The sequence below is a fragment of the Diabrotica virgifera genome, chromosome 10, assembly GCF_917563875.1.
Source record: "Diabrotica virgifera virgifera chromosome 10, PGI_DIABVI_V3a".
Classification (NCBI taxonomy): domain Eukaryota; kingdom Metazoa; phylum Arthropoda; class Insecta; order Coleoptera; family Chrysomelidae; genus Diabrotica; species Diabrotica virgifera.
In genome coordinates, this window is record NC_065452.1 from 65,742,789 (window position 1) to 65,761,968 (window position 19,180).

The 19,180-nt window shown below is 31.7% G+C and overlaps 1 protein-coding gene across 2 annotated transcripts in view; it reads right to left on the reverse strand.

Moving 5' to 3' along the window:
- Positions 1 to 15,673, reverse strand: part of LOC126878681 (cyclin G) — a 51,267-nt gene extending 35,594 nt beyond the window's left edge. For both annotated transcript variants that reach the window (XR_007695733.1, XM_050641536.1), the window contains exons 1-3: positions 15,170 to 15,673; positions 14,706 to 15,090; positions 10,949 to 11,193 (exon numbers count right to left, since the gene is read on the reverse strand). Coding sequence is in view for 1 of the 2 variants with exons in the window: in XM_050641536.1 (XP_050497493.1) it covers positions 10,949 to 11,193; positions 14,706 to 14,984 (524 nt within the window). In the remaining variant the exon portion in view is untranslated. The remainder of the gene's footprint in view (positions 1 to 10,948; positions 11,194 to 14,705; positions 15,091 to 15,169) is intronic.
- Between the last annotated feature and the right edge of the window lie 3,507 nt (positions 15,674 to 19,180).

A 19,180-nucleotide genomic window follows, 5' to 3' on the forward strand; every position in this document is an offset into this window, starting at 1 on the left:
ATTGGCAAATACCGTAGCTCAACATTTGATCATTTATTTTTTTGACATAAAAAGTTCTTGACAATTGATCTAAATTGAAATCGCCCACTAAAATGAAAGAGTGGTTCGTTGAAACAATAAAATCAAAAATATTATCCAGTTCTTCCATAAACCTAGCATCTGATGATGAAGGCGAATGATATATGCAACCTATGTACCAAGTTGATGTTAAAAAATTAACTTTTAAAATTACACACCAATAATTTTTGTCAAGGACATACTTTCTTACAACAGAACATCTATAGTCACTTTTAACATATACTAACACTCCACCAGTATACCTACTTGATGAATCGCAACGAACACACATATAGTTTTCAATTCTTATTTCATTATCTTCTATGTCCTTGGTGGTCCTGGTCTCGCTTAATAAAATAACCTTCGGATTAAAACATAACAGACTTTCCCTAATTAGATCTAAATTTTGCAAAACACTTTGAGCATTTATATATATATAACATCTGTATTAAGTTGTATATCAGGTGCAATTTTTAGTTTTTTTGATTATTTATATTATTTTTCTTGACAATCGTGGGTCTATTATTAATGTATTTAATAGTTTTACTATGGTCACCCGAATCGATCAGAGATCAGAGAAGAACATCTTCAAAAACCGCTTCAGTGGTTTGTATGTCTGCTACATGCAAATGAGCTACCCCTTCGACATCTTTTTCACCATCTTGATGGAGATACTTCTGGACCTAGAGGATTTTCAGGTCCTATTGGTAAGCAATTATTACAATGCGACCAACTGCCAATCATTGCGTTCAAACCAATTAAAGGTAATTTACCCACGATTCCCGAAGATATTTTGAAAGAGCTTAGTACAGATCAAAAGTATTTGTATGAAATGTGCCCCGTAGTATCCAGTGGCCAGTGTACTACCAGTGTAATAGATCGAAAACCCGGACCCCTGGCACATTCAAGGTGGGTAACAACTGCCAATCGCATTCTTCGGCTCTATGTATCGAGTATCATGCCACCAGTGAACTTAATCTCACTCACAGAATATATTATGAAGGTATACGCTCCAATGTGGTTCAACATAAAATCCCAACCAACATGTAAATATGGTGCAAAACATCTTTTTAAAACCATTCAATTATCTCGGTACTTAAATAGCCAATTACGAGCTGTAGTCGACGCTGTAATTCAACAAGCTGCATATTTCGGTCATTGTGAAAATATACTTTTAAGCATGATATCGGATGAACGACTCCAGATTCGGGAACTTGGATTACGCCGCATCTTAAAAGCAAGGTTTCCAGCGACAAAATCAAAAAACGTGAGGGTATTCAAAATTTCTCCTATAAATTTTGATACAAAAGACTACTTTGAGTTAATTAATTGGCAAGAGTGTAACCTTACAGAACCACCTATCTTCTCTAGAGTTTCGAATGACGATCTGCGAGATTTTATTAAGAATCCGGACTTAGACCCTTTTAACATTGAGAAATATCACTGCCACACACAATGTGTAGAACGATGTGTCAAGCTTGTGACAGAAGCTTCTCAAGCAGTTTGTGGAGTGGATTCGAGGGATGGATTTATAAAAACGCGAATTGATTGCAGAAAAACTATGCCTCGCTTTAACACTAAATCAGAATACACCTTCAAATAGAATTGTTTTACCATATTTTTGTAATATTTCTATAATACACCATTAAATTTATAGTTTTTTTTATTTTTATTTCAGTATTAAAAAACGTTGGTGACATCAGGGAGACATAAGGAAAAGTTGGGCTATTGTGTTATAAAAAAATGTTGGAGCATATTTTTCTTAACTGAAATTTTTAATTGCCTTGTGAAACCAGAAAATATTTTGCAGTTTAAACCGAATTTATTAATCCAACTTTTTAATGTATTACCGTTGACTGATAAATTTACTGGAAGATACGAAACTAAATGAGCGTTTATGTACGACACCAGTGGTTTTAGAAATAGATGGCGTTAGCAGCTTTCTAGGTGCGAGATTGAATTTACCTGAGACAACGATGAGACGTATTCAGGTAGCTTTGGTTATCGGAATTTGGGGTCGGTCGGGTCGATCGGATTATAATAAAAATTATTTAATTCTTTTGATGCTTTTAAATTTGAGTTCTCATTCAACGATAACAATGGCAATCTTTAAAATAATTATTGGAGTGTACCTATGTATTACTTTCTAAACTCGTTTTTAAATTAGCAAGAATAATTTTGTAGTTGTAATTTGTCTTCTAATTTGAATTCTTGAAACAAATCATTAAATATTATAAAGTTTATTTAATAATTTTATATAATATATATAATAATATAATTTATTTAATAAAAAATTTATTTAACGAGAAAAATACTCACTGGGTGATTTTAGATATTGTACATTTCGTATTTGCCTCATAATCTCGATAAAAAAATAGGTAGTTATTTTCGTTAATTACAGTCTCTTCTGATAATTGTATATTTTGTTTGGAGATATTGCAAACGTATTTACTTAAATGAAATTGACTTAGTAACCCGCTCGGGCACTTTAAACTCTTCGGGAGAAAAAGGGTAAGGACTCATGAATTGTTGCAATCGCGATTTCCAACAATTTCTTCCAAGTTTTTTCGTGCCGTCGATATTTTCCGAGTTAGGGGGAAAATAGTGACTAAGTATTGAATTATTTATTATTAACTTTACTTCTTAAAGGTGCCGTGTATTTCTGCGTAGGCGTCCACTGTGCATTGTATTGTCAGGTGAGATATTAGATAGTCACGATTACATTATTCTATTACGAGTAATTTCATTAATATCATTTGGCGAATATTACCCAGCCATGACATCTTTTTCTAGACCTCTCTTACCCTCTATATTTCCTTCGAGTTCCAGTTGCCGACAACTATATCGTTCTCCTCGCAATATGTCCCTAAGTATGTCCATGATATTTTAAGCATTCGGTGCAGGCACCTTATTTCAAAGACTTCAAGTTTGTTAGTGGAGCTGGTCTTTATTATCCATGCTTTCATTACATACAAGAGAACAAGCCAAACGTAACACTTCAGCGTATTGTACAGTAGAAAAAATGAAAGAATGAACCCATGAACGAACATATAAAACACGCTGTATTTTCCTGTCACCGTGTCAAAAAATTGGCCAGCACAGGTCCATGTAATAATTATTATTACATGTACTTGCGCTGGGCAATTTTCTTTGCGACATGTTGACAGGAAAATACAGCGTGTTTTATATGTTCGTTCATGGGTATTCTTTGATTTTTCCGACTGTATCTCAGGTTGAAACCCAAATTTCAGTGAACAGTCATAAGAGTCTGGACGTCGACATCCCATTGTTTATGAGAGATATTTTTCATTAAGTTAAGCCCGTTTGAGCTGACAGTCGGAGTGAGTGTATATTGTCTTACCAAGATAGACGATTATCCAGTTTTATTCCCAAGAAGTTAATCAATTCTGAATAATTTATTGTAAACTCTTTAGGAACTACTTATTAACTTTTGCTCTCAGAACGAATTTCGAATAAACAATACGTTCTTCAGACACAAAGATCAAGAAAAATATACATTCAAAAATACAAGAGCACACATATCCGATATTGATTATATGTGTATTGACAAACAGAAACATCCATCATTCTCAAGTACTAGACATAAGATGTTTAAGTGCAGCTAATATCGGAAGTGATCACAACCTAGTACTTGGAAAAATCAGAATACATCTACAAAAAACAGGAAAAAAGACCCTATTGAATGTGAGACAAGAATAAAAGTAGAACAGCTACAAGACTTGTCAACACGAGATCTATACCAGACAAGACTGCAAAAAGTACTGAACGAAAACTACATAACACCAGATGAAGACATAGAAGAAAGTTGAAGGAAGATTAGAGATAATATCAAAATGGCAGCAACGTACGCACTTGGAGAACTTAAGATAAGTAAACATATACGAAAGAAAAGGAGAACACCCCATGGACCTGTGAAGAAATAAAAATAAAATGCCAAGAAAAAAAGAAAATCTAGCTAGAATACAAATTCAAAAGAACGAGACAAACATATGTGAAGAATCTAAAAGAGTTTGAAATGAGTTAAACTCAATAGTAAGAAGGAAGAAAACAGAACATTGGTAAGCATTTTCAAAAGAGATGAATCACGACTTATACGGGATGCAAAAGGAAATGTGGAAAATGATAAGAGGTCAAACAGCAGAGATGAAGGAATTGATAGAAGTAAAACATATTGATACAAATACATGGACAACTTAACTAGAAAACCTGTATCAAACAGCTAATCATGAAGAACTGGAAAACCAGGATTAGAATCGGATGAGCAAACAGAAATGAAAGAGGAAGATATAACGAACGCCTTAAAATAGATGAAAAATCGAAAAGCACCAGGGAAAGATGGAATAGCTAATGAACTTTTAAAATACGGAGGAGAGAGACGTCACAAAGAACTGAATATCCTGATAAGTAAAATAATAAATACAGGAAGAATTCCAGAAGAATGGAATACCACTCAGATGATAGCGTTATTAAGAAAATTGATAGGGCAGACCCCAGTAATTTTAGAGGGATAAATTTACGGAGCACTATACTGAAACTCCCAACAAAAATACTGATGAAGAAAATAATGGCGTGCATAAATATATCGGTTGAACAACAAGGATTTAGAAGGGGAAGATCATAACGATGCAGTTTTTGTGATAAGACAAATAGCGGAGAAATCATTAGAGTATAACAAGCGAGGGTTTTTCTGTTTTATATACCTAGAGAAAGCGTTTGATAGAATACAATTAAAAGACGTGATACACCTACTATATGACAAAAATTTACCACTGGATATTATAAAACTGATAGAAAACATTTATGTACGAAATAAAATAGAAATGAAAGTCAATGGAATAATAACAGAACCCATATTATAGAAGCAAACACAGGAATCAAGCAAGGAGATTCACTAATCCCTCTACTTTTTAACATAACGCTGGATGCAATAATAAAACAAGTGAAGAAAAAAAGAGGGTAAAAAATGGGCGATAAAGAGATAAAAATACTCTGTTACGCTGATGACACCGTGTTAGTAGCAGAGTGCGAAGACGACCTACAAAGATTACTGCACGAATTCAACATTAACGCAAAAGAAATGAAAATATCAGCTTAAAAACAAAAAGCTTAGTAATATCCAAAGAACCAATAAGATACAAATTGGACTTAGACAATAAAAGTAAATACCTGGGAATTAATCTATCAGCCGACAATAATATCGAAGAAGAGGTTAAAGACTAATAATTAAAGCCAGTAGAACGGCCGGATGCCTAAACGACACAATTTGGAAAAACAAATACCTTAGAGTGGAAACAAAGGACCGAATATATAAGTCATTTGACTGAGTTATTAGACCAGTTATGACTTACACTGCCTAAACAAGATCAGATGCAAGCAAAATACAAAGACGTCTGGATACCAACAAAATGAAGATCTTAAGAAGGATTGCTGGAAAAGGACTACGGGACAGGGTTATTTATTTAGCGTATGGCTTAAGTATATCACAGAATATATTTAGATTTATGCATTATACAATGCATCACAAACAGATGTCCAATTTTTTTATATATTCGATTGACCCTTCGGTTGCTATTACAAAGTCTATAGGGTCGCCTGTGTATGCTCTGCGTGGGCAGTCCTGAACAATGTGACTGATCGTCTGTCTTGCAGCGCCGCAGTCACAAGAAGGCGAGGGGAGTTTACCCCATCTGTGGAGGGAGTCGGCGCATCTTCCACAGTTTGTTCGAATTCGATTAAGGGCTGCCCAAATCTTACGGGGACGTTCAAATTCGCCAGGTTTCCCTATGATGTCCGGTAAAGAATAGAAAAGAAGAGTGGAATCAACACATAAGCAGGATGTCTGAATCAAGGATAGTAAGAATAGCCAGGGACAAGTCACCGTTAGGCCGAAGAAGTATAGGACACCCAAGGAAAAGATGGAATGACAATTTAGGGACAGAATGAAAGGCACCGTTGAAGAAAAACAGGCAGTACTGCCTATATAAAAGAAAAAGTAGAAGAAGAAATTCTTTAGGTAGATTTTTGGTAGTATGTGCTTCTTTGGAGTTTTACTGAAGATTATTGTTTTCGTTTTAGTGGGAGAAAATTCTAGGCCAGTAGTGTTTGACCAATTCTCTAATTTCTAAATGACTAGTGGGTTAAGTGATTTAGCGATGTCATTGATGGCAATAAGGAAAAGTGCAACGAGTAGACCATTGAGGAATGTCGTTTAATTGGATTTTTGAGTCTAAAAGAACGTTATTTATTCGAATAAGTTTCGTCTATATAGGAAATTATTAATAAATTTTATATTTCCTGGAATTGACCAACTTAATAGAATTTTTATATCTAATCCCCAAATGGCACGCGTTATAAAATATAATAAAAGATAGCCATAAGCCAAACATACTTTATCACATCCAAATGACCCATGAATTACAGATTCAATATCCACTAGGTTGTCTAATGTAGATGTGGACTTTCTAAATCCACTTTGTATAAGGCTAGGTAGCTATAATATCAATAAGTCTAATACTATCTAGTATCTATCAAGTAGATAAACTGATTAATTTTTTTTTTGTGAATTTGATGGCCTTGGCCAAGCCAATTAGCCAGACATTTTGTTATTTTAAAAACAAACAAATTTGATTTTTCAATCAGAGGAATTTTTTCTGTACTTACTAACTCTAAATACATAACAAACTAACATTATTATCTACAATTATCTAAATAATACTCTGTTTTGGTTGTTCATTTTTTTTTGTAAATTTTTATTTTTTTTGTATTTTTTGTTGTATTTTTTTTGTATTGTTAATTTGTTTTTTTTTATTATTTTTTTTAATTTTTTTTACTGTTATTTTTTATTAATTGTAGCAAGTTTTGTTCCATCGAGTTTTTTCAATAAGCTAATTTTTTCGAGTTATTTGAGAGTGAATATGTTCGTTTTTTAACAAAAAAAAAACACGTTTTTAGACGGTTTTACGCAAATAACACAATAAGCAAGTATTTTATCGAAAAGAGTAGTCAATAAAAATATAATTTATAAAAAATTAAAAAAAAAATGTCTGTATAAAGTCTTTATACTCAGTAGAAGCAGAGTTGTAGCTAAAAAAGTAAGTTCTTATTCGTCAAATTCCAAATCGAATATTTCAACGTGAAATAACCAAAAAATAAAGCACATTTCTGGGAAAACTCATCGCAACTTTTTTAAAGTGTTTATAAAAAAGCTTTGTTTTTGTTTTTAAAAAAGTTTCTAGCATTAAAGTAAGCACGTTACGCTGAAAATAAAGTTGGTCTTTTTTGTAAAAGATAGTTTTAAAAAAGCGTGAAAATCACCCTCTAAAAAGGAACTTGCATAACATTTTTATTTCGAAAGAGATGCTATAAATTTGCTAACTCATCGCAACTTTTTAAAAGTGTTTAAAAAGCTTTGTTTTTGTTTTTAAAAATGTTTCTAGCATTAAAGTAAGCACATTACGCTGAAAATAAAGTTGGTCCTTTTTTGTACAAATAGTTTTAAAAAAGCGTGAAAATCACCCTCTAAAAGGGAACTTGCATAAAATTTTTATTTCGAAAGAGATGCTATAAATTTGCTATAAATCACAACAGAACACGATTTAAAAAGAAAAAAAGTAGTTTGTGTTTTTCGTTTGGCCCCTCAAGACGAATAAAATCAAATTATTGTTACCGCTTCACAAGTGACTTTACTTATGTATTGTTTATAATACATATGATCTGTAAGTTTAATCGTAAATTTAGTTTTACAGTATTTTTTTTATTTTGAAAAAAATGCCTTTTTTTTTTAAATAATTTTTTAATTATCAGTGATACGAAATATCCCAAAGTGTAAAGGTTTTGGTTTTCTGAATATTTTGTTTTACTGTAATACAAAAATTGGTTAAGATATGGCTGTTCCGAATTTGCATATACTCGTGTTTAGTGACTCATTGAAGTCCTTTCAACTACAGCCTTTCAAAAATAAGCACTTTGAACCGATGAAACTTACAGATCCTCTATAATAAGCATACATACGTAAAGTAACTTATGAAGCGCTACTGATTAATTTCATTTGAGATGCTAATTAAGAGGTGATTTTTAGATTTTTTTACAAAAAAAAGGGATCAACTTTATTTTGTGCGCAACTTGTTTACTTCTGATACTAGAAACTCAAAAAAAATAAAGCTGTTTTTAAACTTTTTAAAAAAGTTATGATGAGTTTTCCCCGAAAAGTTCTTAATTTTTTGGTTATTTCATGTAGAAATATTCAATTTTGAATTTGACAAATAATAAGAACCTACTTTTCATTAGCTACAACTCTGCTTTTACTGGGTCTACGACTTCATAATATGTCATATTTATATAAAACATTTTTTTCACTTTTTGATAAGCTGTATTTTTGCTTTGAATGTTTTTTTGGTGAAATACTTCCTTTTTTAGTTATTTGCGAAAATCCGTCTAAAAACGTACTATTTTTTGAGAAATGAATATATTCACTCGCAAATAACTCGAAAAGTATTTACTTGTGAGGTCAAGACTAGTGAAAAAAACTCTATAGTCAATTTATATTTCCAACATTTTTGCAGAAACAAAAATAAAAAAAAATAATACAGATTAATATGATAGTGACTGCTGCGTTAAAATTTTGAATACGGGCCATGCAAAATAACCGCGTGTTCTTGGCTAGTTCCTTGAGTAGGGGGAATTTTACACTTCCCTCTAAGGCTAGTTCCAACAAATTTAAGCTAGGCGCGCCACTATACAGGCAGGTTTTAAAGACAACAAAATAATGCATAGGCTTTCGTATCTTTCCGTATTTATCAATCAACGGTATTACATTTCCGTTACAACGAAAAATGCGCCTTTGAATGTATTTTTTCAAATTTTGAGTGCCGTGAGGGGGGGGGGCAGAAAATATATTTTTATTTCAACGCAATTTTTTTAAAATACTAAATAGTGTTTTAGGAAATTTTTGTGAGGTATTACATTTTCGAAAAATTATTTTGTCTGTTAATATTATTTCAAAATTTTTAATTGTCTTGGGGGGGCAGAAGATATTTTCCAATTTCGACCAGATTTTACCAAAATACTAAACAGTTGATTGGGCAACTTATGTGAGGTATTACTTTTCCATAGCAAAAAAATTTTTTTTTTCGCCTGTTTCGATGTACCCCAATTTTTAATTGTCTTGGGGGGCAGAAGATATTTTCCAATTTCGACCAGATTTTACCAAAATACTAAACAGTTGATTGGGCAACTTTTGTGAGGTATTACTTTTCCATAGCAAAAAAAATTTTTTTTCGTCTGTTTCGATGCACCCTATTGAAGTAACCCTGTGGAAGACTGCGAGAAACTAATACCAGTAGGAAACACTATCTGGGCTAATGAGAGGTGAAGAACATTAAGTAAGGTCCTTACATAAAGCGGTTGGACTACACGTTAATCACCTGTATCCTGAAAAATATATTGATTATGTCATCTTACTAAGGGGAGGACCGGACGGCTTCTACAATGATGTATGGCAAATGAAATAAGAGCATGAAATAAGAGCATGAAACATCTGAATATTGTACCGAACAGGTGCATTAAGGACACTCTTGAGAAATATAAGTTAGACATAACAGATGTATAGTAGATGAGGTGGAAAGGGACACATTCTACTTCAGCTTTCATGAAAATTAACATACCTTTGAGGTCGGATTCATTGTTGGAAAGCTGTAAAAGACTTCAAAGCCATCAACCACCTAATACGTAAAATACAGTACAACCTGCCATATCCGGACCTGTCATATCTGGACCTCCCCATATCCAGACGGTTCTGCGCCATCCAGATCTACCGAAATCTACTGAGAAAGGCAGTCCTGCTGTTGGACAACTCACTAAAAGAACTAAAAGATGGCAAAATAATGTATTATAGAATCTATAAAACGTGTCTATCGACGAAAGTTATTGACAGCGTTGATTACTGGAATGTATGAAGGAGAAGACGTTTCAGAGACTGTAAAAGTAGTGGTCTTGATATCCGGATTTTTTCATATCCGGATCGGTCTGTCACCACATTGATACGGATATGGCAGGTTAGACTGTAAGAATAAGGGGAAAATCAACGCCCACGTTTAAATTGAAGAGAAAACAGAACAAGAAAAGGTAGTATTGTATGAAGACCTTGAACAGGAAAATAACTGAAAGATATTTAAAACCTCTTCAGGGTATTAAAATATATGTGTTATAGACAATTTAATTTCACAAGAACAAGATATAAACCTAACACAACTCACTAAATAGGCAGAGGGAACTTTATTAACAAACAAGCAAGATATAATATCCGCTTGGCAAGATATTTTGAATTATATAGAATGAGTCATGAGAACATACTCTTACCTAGTATGGAAACGCATATGGGGATGTTTAAATCCCCATTAAAAAGTGTCTGCTCCCATGGTTTATTATACAGGGCGAGTTTTGGAACCTTCAAAACTATGGGACTTGTAATAAACATTCATAAAACAAAATATATACCAGCCACTTGGCATTACTTAGAAGATTTTTACTTACATTTTCATATTTTATGCATTATGCATAAACATACATTTTATCTTTTCAAAAATAATTTCAAGAATATAAAATAAAAACAATTTGTCCCTGGCTAATATTCACATCATTTGTATTTATTATTTGATCCTTTAACACATTACGTGCGGATGTCTGAAGACTTATACTCTGAACAGAAAAAAAACATCTTAGAAATGTGTATAATCAATGGCATACATGTGCGCGTCCGCCATTGGTGAAGGCATCATGTGGCTCACATGTATGCCATCTGTACGGAATGTGTTAATTAATTAAATTACAATTCTTTACAGCGAACAATAATTGTCAGTCTTATAATTTTTACCTTACGGTTGAGTGACAGCTTCCTAAAAACTGGATATACAGCCGAAGAATATCTCCAATAGTAGTGATTTTGGACCCTAATTGGAGCTTGTTTGTAACAACGTCCACCATTCTTAGTACGTCTTGGAAAGTAAAATTGCACCTAGCCATGTAGATCAGAGTGCTTAAAGGAATGTCAAGTTGCTCTTCACGGGCAGCTATGAAGAAACAAGCAAATGCAAGACACATCAAGTACTTTTCTGGTACCTAAAAAAAAAAAGAAAACATTATAGCTAGAGATTAGAACATTTACCTGGAGCTCTATGCAATCCCGAATAAAATTCATTAAGAAGAATTAGTAATGAGTTGGAACAGATTGGCTATAAGAAGCAAAAGAAGCACAACTTGCCTGCAGACTGCTACACTGGAACATAATATTTACATAATGCCTAGTAGAAAAGAAAAATCGTGTAAGATATGTATTGAGTTTACGTAGACTGTGACTATCAAGCTATGAGAGGAAAAGTATTAATAAATGGCAGGAGACACATCACCCAAAGGAAATAAATAAGTGCTTGTAGACGCTGTAGAAAGAAAAAAACATCTGATAAAATAAGTCGACACACAAAAGAACTTATTGAAAAATGAAGATGAACCGAATAGGAAGCCACAGTAGAATAGAAGAATAAACAATAAAATATCCAAAGAGAGAAGAAATTATGATGTATGAAAAAACATATACTTAATACAGAAACTATTTCGGAAATAATAGACCCAAATAAAAGCTTAAAATCATTTAGAAAAAATCTAGAACAGTAGAAAAAACAAGATATTTATTAACTCCGTGACCCAGAAGGTACAGTAATATCAGATAAAGAAAAAATAACACAAATAATGAAAGTTTACTACACATGCTATACAAAAAACATGCCACTAACCATGACATAACAAATATTCCAATAGTTTCTGAAGGCTCAGAAGATATAGCAGGCAATTTTAAATAAATTTTTCAACCATCCTCTAAGTTTTTTTTAACTTGGAAGCAGAATTCTATAATAAATTTTTTCCATAAAAAATGGCATCCCTCTTTAGTAGTGGTACTTTACAGGTTTTGATCATTGCTCTAAAGATGCCTTTGTAAACAGAAATCCCTCAGCTAGGAACTAAATATTTTTACACACTTTGAAAATACTTTTCTTTTTCCATTATTCATTTGTCATATGTGTGTACAAAGACATATTAGTCTTTGTCAATTACTAAGAAGGACATCCTCACAGATCTAAACTACCGCCTGATCAGTCACCTACCCTCTAGATGTGCAAAAAATAAAGACATTAACAACAATTAATTAACAATGGTTCTGAAACTGAAGTTGAAAACAAAAATAGTCTAAAACCATTTATTTATTAGAGTCTCACTCATTGGTACAACATAAAAAAGTTCCAAAGTTCCAATACAAAATGTGTTTTGTAATTTTTTATTCAAAACTTTGAAAATGCAACATGACACCTTTATCCACTCATGTCTTCAACTACGTGTAAGTGGCTGTATTCTCTACCTCTAAAGTTCCTTCATAGAATAGTAGTAGTCTAATTTACTCTATCAAAGAAAAATTACTAAGTAAAAACATCATCTTGTTAAAAGCTTTAAAATCCTTAACCTAAATTAGATCTATTATTTTGGGTTGATGTTATTATCATTGTTCAAAAATAATCCAAAACATGTAAGGTTGATAAACTATAATCCTTTGTTTGATATAGGTCAACAACTTTGATAATGAGTTCCGTATCATATTGAATTTATAACAAAATATGTAATCTTTATAATCTTTCACAGTTTTAAACAATTCAATTGAAGTTCAGACAAGTCTGATCTTGATATTAGGTTTTTTGATTTAGTAATTTTGTGACTCATAAATAATATGGAAATTTTTGGTATTTGTGATATAATTTATGATAATAAAACTTGTTAGTTCTTGTTAGTTTAAAAATAAAAAGATATTAATAATTTTGAAGTAGATTGCAAAACTTTCTTGCTTCATATAAAAGATATTTTATGGTGCATGGTGCTATTGAAAACAAATTTTCATCAAGGATGATATTTAAATATTTTCATGTATGTCACCAAAACTTTCACAGTTCTACAATATTATTTATTACAATATTATTATACGCGTATTTTTATTTCTGTAAAATGCTAATTTATTTAAATTTATTTTCATTTGACCCACTTCTAGAGGTGATGTAATTAATATTTAAACAAAGAACAGCATGTATAGTCCTACATAATAATTAGAGAGTGAATAAACAAAGAATTATTGAAAACATTATTACTTGAGTTTTAATGGAAAAAATATGGATAGCTTGTGGAGAGATGGTTTCCAAATTCCAAATAGCTTTTGTTACAAAAAATGTTTCAAGTTTTGAATCTATTTCTCAATAAATATTCAGGTTTGAATACATAATGTATTTAGTTTGAATAAGTAACTTTTTGGTTAATGTTTTGCACATTAAAATATATAAAACTATGCAAAACTGTATGGAAGTTTGAATAAGTAAAATTTTGGTTAATATTTTCCATATTAAATATACATATGTAAAACTGTAGACGAACTGTAGTGCAAGATATTATGGAAGGAGACCACTGGCAGACAAGTGATGCCAAAGAAGACCAGCCTGCGATGGACCAACAACCTCAAAAGAATAATGTCAAATTGGATAGCAGAGGAATAGAATATGGAAATATCTGAAGGTTGCTATGTTAAACAATGAACAAATCAGGGCTGATTGATGATAATTTTACAGCACTGCGTTATATGCTGGTTCAGTGGCGGATCCAGCATCGTCAAGAGGGGGGCCAATTGGCTAAATTTCTATGAAAAATAAATGAATAAATGAATGTCTTTATAATCTACATAACTTGGTTTGAGACGGGGGGCCGATCGCCTCCATCGCCCTCCCCTGGATCAGCCACTGTGCTGGTTTATAAATTTTAAAACAATTCTAAATAAAAAATAATTGTGTGGACGTCTGAGAGAATGACAAATAACAATATTGTTCTCCTATTTTTTTGTAGTGTTTTAATATCATTTACTACTTTTTTTTTGGGAATTAACCACAATATGTTTATAAAACACATTTATCAATTATTCACTAATATCAAGTTACAGCGTATTTCTGACATGAGATTCAGTATACGAAGGATACCCCAATACAAACTGAGTAAATGAGAATCTTCTTGAAAATATTGCCACTCTTCACGGCATCAGCCATGAAAGGTAGTATTAGGCAGGTAGGTACTTGTAGAGGATTATCGCTGTTGTAATATACAACGGTACTGATTCTAACATTTAAAATAGAGTGTAGTTTGATTGACTAAAATAAAAACATACAAACTAGCATAGAAAGATTCTAAATTGAATGATGGTACTTAAAAGAGAAGAAACCTTGAACGGATCTATTATGAACAATGTTGTCAGGAAACAAAAACTTATAAATAATAAAAGTTTAAGAGGTCATAAATATATGATTTCAAAATAATTAAAATATTAAATAAACATAACTAGTTGGAGACTACAGTATAATAAAGAACACTGCTTTATCAATTTTTCACATTATATTTGTATTCGAATGGACACATTTTTATATGCAGACAGTCATTTCCTTTTGTAAGTGTCTGCACATGCAGTTGTATCTGCGAATGGGTTAATAATTCTTAAGTTGCATCAGAAAGTGTAGAGAACAGTTCTGTGTATGTAGTAGAGAATAGTAAAGACTTACCTTTATACGTGCTATAAATGCATCCAGATAGCCGACGGCTACAAAAAAGACTTGTTCTGGGGTATCAAACCAAGACTTCAGGAAACGAAGAAGATGTACAATACCATCCCTGGACTTGAGAGTAACTTCTCCTGGTTTAACGTTATATTGAATTGCTAATACACTGGGCCTGTAGGTGTTCTCTACAGAAAGTGCTTCCTCGAGATCAAATAGTAATGGTTTGATGTTACACTTAGCACCTGTTAAAGGCCATCCCCTGCTTTTGACCGTTTTGTCCATGGCTGTTGATTCTTCTTTAATTAGTAGAGACCAGTAACCATTCCACCGCTTTCTTTAGCTTCAGTTAAAAAAAGGGTAACAGCAAAAGTAGGAGAAGGCCTAAAACCTACAACAAAAACTTGTAACCTTTTTCATTCACAAAAAATTATGTCAAAACATTAAGGTCATTTTGTTTCAGTGCTTACCAGGATGCCTTGTAGTAAAGCGCTATTTTAGTTTGATTATTCACTTATGAAAAAAATCAAACTAAAAAATATATCGTGTGTGTACCTCAAGGTTCGACACTTGAAAGGATAGAACAGGGAAAATTTTTTTCCATCGTTTGTTTACAGAACAAAAGAGAAATGCGACGCCATCAGGCGTTTTTTAATGTTGACATCAATAACGTTTTGTGTGACGTCAGAATATATTTATATCTTTACCACATAATAATATTATAGTAATATGAACAATCTATATTCGACTAAACGATTTTGGGACCGGTTTCTTTATATATTAACACAACGTAAGAGATTAAATTTTCATTAGCATAAAAAATGTCACTTCCTTTTTGTTCTGCAATGTTAGTTGCATACATTTAAGCAAATTTTCAAGTAGAAATTACAAAATCAACTAAAATAATTATTGTAAAACGCGTACTAGTACTTCTATTTAAAAATAAATTCACAACTGTTTTTATTAATATTTATTATTTGTTAAAAGCGTGGATAATCTCTAGATTAGATTGTACATAATTGCAAATATATACCCACGCGAAAAACAAAAAAACAAACAATGATAAACATATCACTTTAGTCGCATTATTAGCACTCTAATTTTATAAATTACAACTACAACAAAATTAATACAATGTATTTAAGACGATAAATAATGATAATTTTCCAAATAAACAATAATTCAAAATATAAAGTATTTTTATGAATTCACTTAATAGACCAGTCTTTATCGCCAGCCCCGTTAGGTAAAATATTCCGATTCGATTTTTTGCACACACTTACTTCAAAAAGAGGTCCTTATAACAAATCCACAGGGTGCCGGGAGCAGATCAGGATTTAAGGCAGTGGGGGTCCGTGGGCAGAATTATTAGTGTGAGGCCCTACCTCCTACCATTAAAAAAATTGTTGTTATAACTATGATACAACCAGCTACAGAGTTTTCCCTTTTAGAAATTAAAAAAAATGTTGATCTGCTTTTATAAATATATTTTTAAATAATAGAAATACAAGAGCTGTATCTTGTTACAGTAAAATATTTGGTTAAAGTACGGGAACTTTTTGAGATTTTTTAATTGAAAATTCCTTGATTATGTCGGACATGTCTAGTTGCTTTAACACATCGTGTTCAATGGTCATTATAAAGAGATGATTCAAATGCTCTGCTTGGTCTATCATAGAAGTCAATTTTTAATTAACTTAAATTTTGAGAATGATCTCTCTCCACTGGAGTTATAGACCAGGGCGCATCTGTAAAAATATTAGTACATTTGGACGTTGAGAGGTGACTCAAATTTTTTTGCAGAAATTGCTTGAAAATAACTCAAATAATAATATTTGAGTTATCCTCCCTCTCAAAAAGGTCCGGAACATTTTTGAAATAATTAAAATGTCAAAAAATGAAGGAAAAATTCGATTTTTTTCTTGGTTTTTTGATTATAACTTTAAAAGTATTCATTTCCGAGAAAAGTCTTACTGACATAAAAGTTGCGTAATTAAATTTCCTATAACATAGAATTGGTTAAAAATTTTAAAAATAGTCACCCTTGTTGCAAAATAGCAATAATTGCGAAAAAAAACATAAAAAAACAAGTATTCGAACTTTACATTTTTCAACCATTTATGCTACACTTAGGACGTTCATATTTCACCCAGAAAAACTTTGTGATACAGTAAAACAATACTGTAAATTTCATTAAGATCGGTTAAATAGATTTTGCAAAATAAATTTTGCAATCCAGCTTTCGCAAAAAATATTCATTTTTTCAAAATGTCATAGGACTGAAAATAAGGCAGATAGCAGGTTGAAATTTATTTGGCTTATAGAAGTGTACTGTAACTGTCATTTGCAATTTGCAAAATTAAAATCGATTAACTACCACGGCGTCAGGATTTTTTTAAATAAACATTAATTATTGGTGCTACGCGCAGGACAGCTGATAGTTTGCTCTGATTGGGCATTCCAATGACCTTTGATAAATATTGATACATTTTAATTTTTATTACATTTCGTTATAAATAAATAAATTTGTTTATTGCAAAATAAAAACACATACTCTATCTTTTGAAATAACACTTTTTGTAGCAAAAACTTTCTTTGTTCATATATTCTAACTTAGAGAATAAAAGTTTATTATTTTTAGACATATGCAATTGTTTAAACAATATTTCACAAACAATAATAAAATTAGTTTGATTTTTGTGGAATTACAATATTAAAATACAACAAAATATAGAGTAAGAAAATAATATATTAGATAAAGATTGGAAGAAATTTTGGTGGAAATAAACTTGTGTGAATCGAACACCGCTGTCCTGCGCGTAGCACCAAAAATTAATGTTTATTTAAAAAATTTCCTGACGCCGTGGTAATTAATCGATTTTAATTTTGCAAATTGCAAATGAAAGGTACAGTACAGCTCTATAAGCAAAAAAAATTTCAACTTGCTATCTGCTTTATTTTCAGTCCTGTGACATTTTGAAAAAATGAATATTTTTTGCGAAAGCTGGATTGCAAAATTTATTTTGCAAAATCTATTGAACCGATCTTAATGAAATTTACAGTATTGTTTTACTGTATCATAAAGTTTTTTTGGGTAAAACATGAAGGTCCTAAGTGTAGCGTAAATGTTTGAAAAACTTAAAATGCGAATACTTGTTTTTGTATGTTTTTTTCGCAATTATGGCTATTTTGCAACAAGTGTGACTATTTTTTAAATTTATAACCAATTGTATATTGTAGAAAATTTAATTACGCAACTTTTATGTCAGTACAACTTTTCTCAAAAATGAATAGTTTTAAAGTTATAATCAAAAAACCAAGAAAAAAATCGAATTTTTCCTTCATATTTTGACATTTTGATTATTTAAACAATGTTCCGGACCATTTTGAGCGGGAGGATAAATCAAATAATATTATTTGAGTTATTTTCAAGCAATTTCTGCAAAAAAATTTGAGTCACCTCTCAACGTCCATCTCAAAACAGATGCGCCCTGGACTATTAGTTAGCATCAGAACTAAATATAAACGAAGTGTCACCACAACGTTTGGAAACGCATCAATCACATTCTTTTCTTTTAGCAGTCGGTACATTTGAAGTTCTTTATTTACATTAATTTGATGAGCCGATTTCCTCTTTAAACGAATTGAACAATTCTACAAATTGTAGGTACCAGTTGGACACCTAGGTTTTCATCTAAATCATTGCTATAAATGTCAGTAAGCTTTAGTGAGTGAGCTTCAATTTCATTGGGAGTTAAATTTTTCAAATAATGTAAAAATTCAAAATTGGAATGAATGGATTCATACGCAGAAAGCTTCTGACTTAAAGAGGAAATGAAGTGATCTATTATAATAGAGATACAATTTTTTAGTCCTAAATTTTACTGATGTTGTCATTTCAGTCTCTGAAATATTCCTTAAAACAATATAAAATCTTTAAATGATCCAAGTGCCGCCACTCCTGAATTAAGGTCAATATTTGGATCTTGGAGAATACGACTTGTGCTGTTTGTCCTCTTTAAGATTTCATTCCAAAATATTGCAAAAATATTCCTGTTTCCGCAGTAAACACATTCGATTATACTAACCATTTGCATCGCTACGAGTTTCAAATTGTTGCTCATCGTCTTCTGAAATTTTGGATAATGTTCCTTTGATGACCTTATGATTACTAGATGAATATCTAGTAATATTTACTCTTTTAGGAACAATAATAGTTCTGCTACGGTCGGCGTTGCTGTCTCGCTTAAAGACGCCACTTTTAAACATTCGATTAACAAGTTGTATCTGTATGTAGAGGAAGGGGAAAATACATATTTTAGTTCATATAGTCCAAGAAATCAAAGAATACTATTGCAGCAGAACACTCAGCTGCAGCTTTTTCAACTAAATTTAGAGAGTGGGCGGCACACACGGAATCCACAACACCAAAATATTATGTTATATATCTAATTTTAGCTTGAAAACCATTGTATTTTCCT